The 9,788-nt window shown below is 38.3% G+C and overlaps 1 protein-coding gene across 1 annotated transcript; it reads left to right on the top strand.

Moving 5' to 3' along the window:
- Positions 1-758: 758 nt before the first annotated feature.
- LOC137723699 (probable magnesium transporter NIPA2) lies at positions 759-4,854 on the top strand. The gene is made up of 9 exons (XM_068462891.1): positions 759-855; positions 972-1,170; positions 1,312-1,368; positions 3,004-3,094; positions 3,256-3,416; positions 3,496-3,623; positions 3,712-3,849; positions 4,216-4,308; positions 4,443-4,854. The coding sequence occupies exons 2-9, from the start codon at positions 1,044-1,046 to the stop codon at positions 4,611-4,613; spliced, it is 966 nt and encodes a 321-aa protein (XP_068318992.1). The 5' UTR covers positions 759-855; positions 972-1,043; the 3' UTR covers positions 4,614-4,854.
- The last annotated feature ends 4,934 nt before the right edge of the window (positions 4,855-9,788 follow it).

Here is a 9,788-nt window from a genome sequence, read left to right as displayed (position 1 = left end):
AAATTGACGGTCTTTTATTGAATTATGTCAATATTAATGACTATTTTAGCTAAAATGATAAATAAAATTCCTATTTAACAAAAAATAAATAAAAAAAGGAGAAATAAAAAAAAAATTTAATACCATGAGTTGTGCATTTTTTTGGTCTACCCGTAAAAATAAATAAACAACATTCTTATTTAACAAAAAATAAATAGAAAAGGAGAAATAAAAAAAATACCATGAGTGATACATCAATTATTAAATTTTAAAAAAAAATATTAACTATTAGTATTATAACACTTGGTATAGTTTCAGGACGCTGAAAGATTTCTCGTAGAATACCAACTAGAATTTGAGAAAATTTTTAATGCGACTAGTACACGAAGAGGTATATCACATGTCACTATACAAATAATGAAATATATATGCTAAAAATTTAATAACTTAAAAAATAAAACTTTTCACCACATCTATTAAAACACGTGATGTACCACTCGTATTCGGATCGAAAATTTTCTCTTAGGATCTAACCTCGAAACAACACTAAAATAACACATCACAATTCACAAAGGCATATGGCATTTAAAGAAGAGCGCGGGATGCGGAGGGCATTCGTTTCTCAGACGCCAACGTAACGGACATACCGTTGCCTCAGCCAGCCTCACAAGAAACCACCAAACCCCTCCTCTCTCTCTCTCTCTCTCTCTCTCTCTCTCTCTCTCTCCCTTCCTTCACAGAAACCCCATTTACCATCTTCATCGATTCAATCACTTTCTCACGTCGCATGTAAAAAAAAGCCCCATAAAATTACAGACATCATGGTGGTGGTGGGTTTTTAACTCCCATTGCCTTCTTTTGCAGCGTGCCAAGAAGGTACGCTGTTAATATTTATGATCATTTTCTATTTTTATTTATTTAAATGCATGTATTTATTCTGGGATTGATTGTGTTATTTGTGTGATCTGCTTGGCCTGGTTTTATGGATTCAGGAAATTAATTTGGATTTTTGGATATAATATTTCTTGGCCCTGCAAAGTCTTCCTCCATATTTGGTGTGATCAATGGGGATATCGCGTGACAATGTTCATGGACTCACTCTCGCGGTTTCTTCAAGCATTTTCATTGGCGCTAGTTTTATCATCAAGAAGAAAGGTCTTAAAAAGGCCGGCGCTACTGGAACCAGAGCAGGTTTCATTCCCTTTTCTGTTGCGTGAATCCTCAAATATCTTTGGAAATTTGCCTACAATTTTGTGTTTTATGTAACTTTTATTGAATTGTATTGTTTTCGTCGATATTTTGTTAAGTGAGTTTGTGGATTTTCGGATTCAGGATTAGGAGGGTATACGTACCTGTATGAACCCTTGTGGTGGGCTGGGATGACAGCAAGTAAGTTTAATCATCTCTTGTTCTAATTGCTTTGTTTGTTAGCATTGTCGCATTCTTTAAGTTTTTTTTTGGTTTTTTTTTTCTGGATTCTTCATTCTTGTTGGATGTGTTTATAAATTCAGCTCTTCTTTTGTCTCTCTCCGCCCATTTTTTGTCTGATGAATTTGTTTTTCTCCTCGCAAGGAAAGGCCGCGTCTGCCATCATTTACTTATTTGGAATCTTTTATATTGTTTGTTGCTGTGCTTTGCTACACCATATAGCGGTATGGCTGTGCAACCTGTAATATGTTGGCTGCATAGCCAAGGTAGAGTATCTGAACGTCGACTTATTTGTAGTGGAGTAAGATAAATCAACATTCAATCTCTATGGTGGGTTTTCACTAAGAATGAAATAGTGTTCATATCCAAAGGCGAACAATGCCCTAGCTTCTATAGTATGCTGCTTTTCCAAGGCCGGAGAAGGGCATAGACCACTCGCCTTCGTTTGATAAGTCAACATTCGGTACCAAATTTGAGTATGGATTTGGATAGTGATGAGTCTCCTAGTCTCCTTAAACTCTGTCGGCATCAGTTCTTCAAAAAAAAAATTAAGAACCTCTAGAAGAAAGTATATTGGATTCCTTTGCTGTACAAGTATTATAGTCTGGCAGACCGATAGGAGGCATTCGTTTGTCAGGACACTGAACTTTGGATGATTATTGGCCAACCGTCGATATCAAACTTCAAAAATTTGAGATTATGGGTTTTTATAGACCTAAAATTACTAAAAGCACAAATTAAACTCTTTACATGCATAGAAATAGCTGATGTCATTTCGGGAAGACTTCCAAATTGTAATTAGAACTAGTAATTTATATGTCGAAACCTTAAAAAGAGACAGCCGAAAAGAACGAGATCTTCCTTCACTTTGTGTGGTTATACCGAAGAAGTTCATTTCCGAGCTTTGCTCTGATTCACTTTGTGTGGATATACCGAAGAAGCTCATTTCCGAGCTTTGCTCTGAGGTCGGAAATGCAGATAGTCATGATGGTCATGGACAGAAAGTTGTGCGCAAAATGGTTAAACAATGACCTTCACTTTGATCCGATCTGAAAGCATTTTCTTCTTGATTCTTTCTGGTTTTTGCTTTGTCTACTAGAACTGTAGAAAAGGTGGCTTTGGGTCGGGGGTTAGGAGTGCTTTTGATCACACCATTTTACATGATACTCAACTGACACGCTCTGGATATTCTACATGATTTAATTATCTGTACTCGGATATAACTTTTATTTAGGTTGAAGGTATGAGTGTGAGAGAACGGAACAGTGACATCATTGACTTTGTTTCTCCAGGGGAAATATACAAATATTATTTGAAACAAGGGGTTGATGTTGCGGTTTCATTAACAGCCTCAAGTTTTCCATCCATACGTTATGTTTTGATCGGAAAATCTATATGAAATCGAAGGGATTATCCAATTGGTGTTTTCATCCAATGTTATAGATGTCCTGTTAAGATAAATTGAACTTTCAATTTGTTTCAAATTTTTTTATGGGATTTTTTTTCAAATTATTGCATGCTATGTTAGAATTGTTTATCAGAGAATTACTGAGGTTGATGCTCATTTGCTAATGCCGAATTTATTCTCTTTCTCAGTGATTGTTGGGGAGATAGCCAACTTTGCAGCTTATGCATTTGCTCCAGCAATTCTCGTAACTCCCTTGGGAGCTTTAAGTATTATTGTCAGGTATGAAACATCTTGACACTGCCCTCGTCTATTCTTGTTATATCCTTTGTCCGCCGGTTGATGTATTAAACATATGGGCTTGTGCGTGTGTACACATATGCTGCTGTAATAGCAGTGTTTGCGTGTGAGTGATTTTATAAGGACGACATTTTTTTTTCCAGTGCAGTGCTTGCTCATTTTGTTCTGAAGGAAAAATTGCATATTTTTGGTGTGCTTGGTTGTGTTCTTTGCGTGGTGGGTTCTGTAAGTATTGTATTGCATGCTCCACAAGAGAAACCAATATATTCCGTTAAGCAAGTGTGGCATCATGCTACGCAGCCAGGTATTTGCAGATTTACCTTACTCTCTTAGTTTATGAACATCCGAGACAGAGTTAGTACAACTAATTTCGTTATTCACAGGTTTCATCATCTACACATGTATAGTATTGATTCTGGTTGCTGTCCTCATTGTCCGGTATGTGCCACGCTACGGGCAAACCCACATGATCGTCTACGTTGGTATCTGTTCACTCATGGGATCTCTTACGGTCTGTTTCTAAATTTTGAAGCTCGTTGATGTTATGAATTTAGGTGTACCATAAAGTAATCCTTCTTTTACCTCTGATTCGTCTAAAGGTTATGAGTGTGAAAGCAGTGGGAATAGCTCTGAAGCTGACGTTTTCCGGAACAAATCAATTCAAATACTTCGAGACTTGGATTTTTGTGTTGGTAGTGACAGTATGCTGTCTTTTTCAGATCAACTACTTAAACAAGGTATATAGTTCCCAAGAAACCGCATTCATTCTGTTTATGTTTAAGTCTATTTTCCTGGTCACCGTTGTAGTTTCCGTTATCTACAAAGTTAGAGAATCAAAGTTGTTGATTAACTTGATTTAGTGTCTGGACAGTTTAAAGATTACAAGATCATCAAACTTTTGAACCTTGTCAAACTCGATAAGTTGCTAAAAATTGAGAAGCGAAGGCCAAACTCGTAAGAAAGTTTCAGATGCTGTATAGAAACACACACAGTTGGGGTCCTGAAAAATCAGTTATTTAGTGTTAGATACCGTGCAATTAACTGACTCTAAATCTTGTTATCCCGCGAATGCTTAGTCCATATTGTCTATGCAATTTTTGCAGGCTCTTGACACGTTTAACACTGCCGTTATATCTCCAGTCTACTACGTTATGTTCACAATATTCACCATTCTTGCCAGTGTGATCTTGTTTAAGGTACATTTACTTTCAAAATGTTTGTAGTGCTTAGATTTGTCTCGCTCTTCTGGCATCGATGAGAATCATTTTCTACAGATGCTAAATACTCAGTTTTATTCACAATCCGGTTTTTACCCTCCCTTCGATTGCAGGACTGGGAGTCACAAAATGGATCACAGATAGTGACTGAACTGTGTGGTTTCATCACTATATTATCCGGTACATTTCTCCTTCACAAAACAAAGGACATGGGAAATGATCCACCCAAGGAGCCCTCCGGATTCAAAAGTCCGAGCCACGTAGATTCATCCTCGAATTCCTGACAGCCGCGCTGCAGATAGTGAAGTTTATGCACTGGTACAGTATCAGGATGCAGTTTGTTGTTTGTAGGGACTCCCCAGTACTTGAGTTTCCATATATTTTCTTTCCATTTGTTTTTCCTTTTTCTTGAACAGGTTTTCTTGTATGGTTAAATAAGATTTACAGCAGTTTGGGGGAATTTGTTACTGATGAAATTAAATTACAGGAAATGATGAAATTTATAAATTCTTTTAATGAAGAAAAGTGCTTCTTACTCACCATCCATATGTTCTTGCTTTAGCTGAACTTGTGCTTTTGCTAAAAGCACCCAGAGAAAAGGATTGGCATACTACAAAAGTGAATTGTTAAAAAATGAATGGCTAGAGGCAACTCAGGCAAGTAAGAAGTCTTGCCTTGCCTTTAAAAGTGAATTGTCACGCGGATGTAGTGGGAGTCTAAAGTTTTGCAAATATCGAAGTTAGATTTAGAAAAATTAATGAGAATTCATAAGTGGTGTGCTATCCACACATTCTATTTTACTTCTCACACACCTTTTGATAATTTATATCTGTTGATCTTCTTCCATTCATCTGATCCGACGATCGAAAATTAAAAAGGTGTGTGAGAAGTTCACACCCCAATTCATAATTATAATTTCTAGGCTTAACCATATTATCTACACCTAAAGGGGAAGAAGATGGACATAGTCTCACAATGGGTTAGCAATCATGTGGTTCAAATTCGCCTTCGGCGAAAATCGAAACTAAAACATTTCCCTTACAAGTAAAATGGAATACCACTAGATCGTATACCAAGTTACCGATATCTAAGTTAGATTTAGTAAATTAATGAGAATTCATAATTATAGTTTTTTAGATTAGAGTTTTTGTCCATCAAGTCAATGAGTCGTTTCACCCAACTTACCATTCAAACACATTTGCGCCCTTTTATTCACATTAAATTTAGGCTCCTATTTAAACCCAATAAATAGAAAATGGTAGAATAATTGATGGTGAACGGAAGTCTTGCTAGATTTTGACGGCGGCGTCTCCAACAATTGAAGTTGAGTTATGAGATAAAGTATTTTAACCGTTTGAAGATGAATATTTTTATAAATGAATAGGTTACATAATTTTTCTAATATTACCTCGACATAGCCTTAATTTTAACCCATTATGATTTGTCTATGGTTTAAAATTGGGGCAACAAAAGCGTACAATTTGGTTCGTTGTTTGGGATTTAGATTCTCTCCGAATCCCCTCACTGGGGATCCCGGAGATTAATGCATAGTAACCGTTTCATCGAAGATCGTACGATCATAATTGAATGTTTTTTTATATTTTTAAAAATAAAACAGTATCGTTTTGCTTAAAAAAATATAAATAAATAAAAATTATGACTACACGATTTTTGATAAACGGTTACTATGCATTGATTTTCGGGATCCCCTCACTGGGGATCCAGAGAGAATCTAAATCCCGTTGTTTTGACCTAAAACCTACCCAAACTATGGCCAGCCATTATCAAGAAGTCATTTCCCTTTGAAATATGGACCGAAGTGGGTAAACAAATAGGTTTTAGGGGCGAATTCGTAATAAGCCATTTCTTTTAGATCAATAAATAAATAAATAACTTGAAAGAAAATAAAATAAAATAAAAAAAATAAAAACATAAACAATTTCGGACATACCAAATCTTCTTCCCCTTGTATCTAGTTTATCTACTCCGGTAGTTCGACACCGAATTTTTCTAGTGCGCAGTTAAAACTGTTGGTCCTCCTCCTAACCATCTGAGTCAAAAGATTCAGAAAACTACAGGAATCCCCACAGATCACTCTCCCACAACTCCCCCTCACTTTCTCTGCCAATTTTCCCGAGAAAATCCCCACCACGGGTTCTCAATCTCCATCCCAAGGTAAGCTCTCACTCCATTCTCTCTACTTTGCTGCTCAATTCTCATGTTTTCTCGATCTGGGTGTGTCAGATTTTGTCTGTTAGGCATTAGCCTCTAGGATTTGAGGTTGTTTTTGCACAGTAAAGATTGGTTCTTGGGCTCAAAAATGATGCCCTCGAGAAGAAAGAAGTGGACAGAGTCCGAGGAGAGAACTCTGATCGACAGATATGGAGAGATGGTCTCTGATGGGACCCTTGCTAAGATGAAAACCAGAGAGAAAAAGTTTAAACCCATTGCCTGCTATGTGAATTCTGTGCACCATGTTCGAGACCCGATTGCGTATCGTTGGCAGTGGTCTTGGAAGGATGTTTCCACCAAGGTCCAGAACATGAGGCACCAGTATTTGCTTGTCAAGCAGAAGATTAAGAAGCAGCAACCCGAGTGTAATTCGGGGGGCGGTGGGGGTGGTGGTGGACCTGGTGGTGGTGGTAGTAGTGGTGGTGGGAGTGGGGAGTGTAGTGAGGAGGAGTTTGATTGGATGGAGGGCCTCGCGCATTGGTCGAATTTTTTGAGGTATAAGGAGGTTTTTGGGGATGTGGAGATTGTGAGTAATAGTGGTAATGATTTGATGGTGTCTGTGAATGGGGATGGTGATAATGGTGGGAGGTTCGTGGGGAGTGGGAGGGGAATGGGGCTTGTGGACTTTGGGCAATTGGGGCATTCAGATGGGGATTTTGGAGCGGGGATTGATGGGGTTGAGAATGCAGTGATGGGTTTGGGATTTGAGTTTGACCGGGAGGAGGGAGAGGTGAATTTTAATCGTAATGATCGGTTGAGGCAGGATGGAGAGGACAAGTTTGTGTACGAAGAAGTTGATCAAAATGGTCATAATTTAAAGAAGAGGAAGAAGAAGAGGGACGTGTCGACGGGGTTGGGAAAGAAGAAGGCATGGGCCTTTCTAGGTAACCAACTGGGCAAGTTGAAGAAAATGGAGGCACGGTTTGAGCATCGCGAGGCAGAGAGAGAACGGGACAGACGGAGGAGTGAGAATTTTAGAATGGAGTGTGAGCAAGAACGAGAGCGGAAATGGGAGGAATGGGCAAATAAAAAGGAGACGCAAGAGAAGACAAGAGAGAAGTTAAAGAAGCAGAGGATTCTAGAATGGGAAGCATTGGAGAAGGAGAGTGAACAGAGAGAAAGAACAAGAAAAGAGGACGAGTTGATTCATGAGAGGGAATGGGAGGAGAGGATGAATAGGAGGAGAACAGAATGGAAGACGAGGATTGACGAAATGTTGGCTCACCACCGGGCAGAGATGGGCCAGATGCAGACTCGTATTCTTCATGAGCAACAAAACCTTACAGGCCAGTTACTTGGGATTGTCTCTCAGTGGCCTGCTCATCCAGCCGGACAGTCTGATCATACAAGTGCTAGTAACCATTATTTATCACAAATGATGCAGAACTTGCACCATGTGAATATTTTGGTTCATGATGATGCTAGGGTTGATGGAGAAAATCAAGATGATCAATACATTCTCGATGGATAACGCTTTACCTTGAAGAAACTGCTCTCTGCTCTGTATGTATGAATGTCTGCAGTGTCGTGGGAATTGTAAAGGTTAGAAATTTGTTTAATGCACTCCGATTTGTACTTTGTTCAATTAGGTATGGTTATTGACTGATCTATTGAGCTTGAAATCAAGTCAATAAGGACCATGAATTCCCAACTCTAAATTTTTATGTAACTATTGTGTTTAAATTGAATAATTTTCTTTATCCCTCAATAACGTTTTGGCAATATAGTGTGAAATCAAGCCGTTTTGATAGGTATTGTGACTTCTACCTTCCACTTAAAGCTCCTTTTGGCCGGGTGTATCTGACCTAGGTTCGTGTCAGAAGAAGTTAGTTTTGTTCTTGCTGTCCTTTATTCTACAAGTCTAAAGAAATAAGTACTCCGAGAGACCATGCTTACAATGTGAACTTTTTGTAACTCTGGCAGTCCACCTTCCTTTAGTATGATTCTGTGTATGACTTTGCTTGTAATGAGCAATACATGCGTGTACCGGTGTGTCTTTTTGCATGTGTGAAAAGAGGAGCATTAGCATTACTGTAGTTGATGTATAAGTGACATCCTTTTTGTTCAAGGGATTCGACCAGCTGATAAAATTATAGAACTGACCTGGACCTTGATCTCCTGCGGAGTCCTGAGTAAGCGGCGTCAGGTTAGTATGGTTCTCCTCCCCACTCTGATTCAGAAGCGTCTTCTTTAGCCCATTATTGTTTTTAGTGTATACTGATGTAGTATGAAAAAGCACTTCGTTATTCTTTTGATCTTGCATCCTTGCGTGCTTCAAATGTAAAGATGTGGATGGTGCGGTGCGTATTTGCAAATTAATGCTAAAACTAATTTGATGATTTAGTTTGTGTTTGGCTTTCAGAGATTGACATACATACATATATATATGTATGTATGTATGTATGTATTGTTCTATCACTCCAAATGGTCTGGGATATCCGAATTGAGCTTTTAGCCCAATATATGTGTCGCCACACGACTAGGTTTCTCCCCTAGATTTAACGCCACTAGTGCTGTCGAATACATCTTTTGTAATTGTATCTTTTCTTGCTACTTATATCCATGTGAGGTACTGTCCTTTGGATCAAAGTAATGTAGTTCTGTTCTTGCTCGGGCAGTCAAATTATACTTGATTTTAAGGTAATCGATAATGAAGCTGAGCAGCTTAAGAGAAGGGATTTCTGTTGTATAGTTCTTTCAAACTGCATCGATGACTTGTGCTTTCGGTAATTTCTGTTGTTTCTCCATAACAGTAATCCATTTGTCTGCTCTTATTGCTATGTCGATTGCCTTATGAACTGGCACGGCCTATTGATTCAAGTCTGTTGATTTTACGAGGTATTATAGGTCTCTGCTGTGTTTATATATATTGGAACTCTCAGATGTTAGTGAGATTTGTTAGTCATGCATATGCATCTAACTTTTGTCTGCAAATCTATCACATACTACTTTTTCTGCCTGTGCAACTCCACCACCGTCGTCTCCATCTCGTCATCTGCTTCTGTCAAGGAAACCGAGATTCATACGCAGTCATAGTCCTAGGCGTTTTAGCTTCTCTATATGTACTTGGATTTCCTTTTGATTAGGTATCCTTCGCTGCATTAATAATGTGCACAACTCATTCAGTGTTTGTGTTTAGATGTTGATGATGAAGTTGTTTGCTCTTTGAATTATGTGCTTCAGCCAGCAACGTTCTCCTACAACAATCCGCTGAAAACAAAAAACAA

Source organism: Pyrus communis, chromosome 17 (genome assembly GCF_963583255.1).
Source record: "Pyrus communis chromosome 17, drPyrComm1.1, whole genome shotgun sequence".
NCBI classification, from domain to species: Eukaryota; Viridiplantae; Streptophyta; class Magnoliopsida; order Rosales; family Rosaceae; genus Pyrus; species Pyrus communis.
Note: the sequence above shows the minus strand (reverse complement) of the source record. Positions and strands in the feature narration are given on the sequence as shown.

Bases quoted from the DNA above. Each gene is read 5' to 3' on its own strand.
- LOC137723699 (XM_068462891.1), top strand. From the start codon at position 1,044: ATGGGGATATCGCGTGACAATGTTCATGGACTCACTCTCGCGGTTTCT. The intron at 1,369-3,003 runs GTAAGTTTAATC...TCTCTTTCTCAG, and splicing joins GTGGGCTGGGATGACAGCAA to TGATTGTTGGGGAGATAGCC. The intron at 3,850-4,215 runs GTATATAGTTCC...CAATTTTTGCAG, and splicing joins AGATCAACTACTTAAACAAG to GCTCTTGACACGTTTAACAC.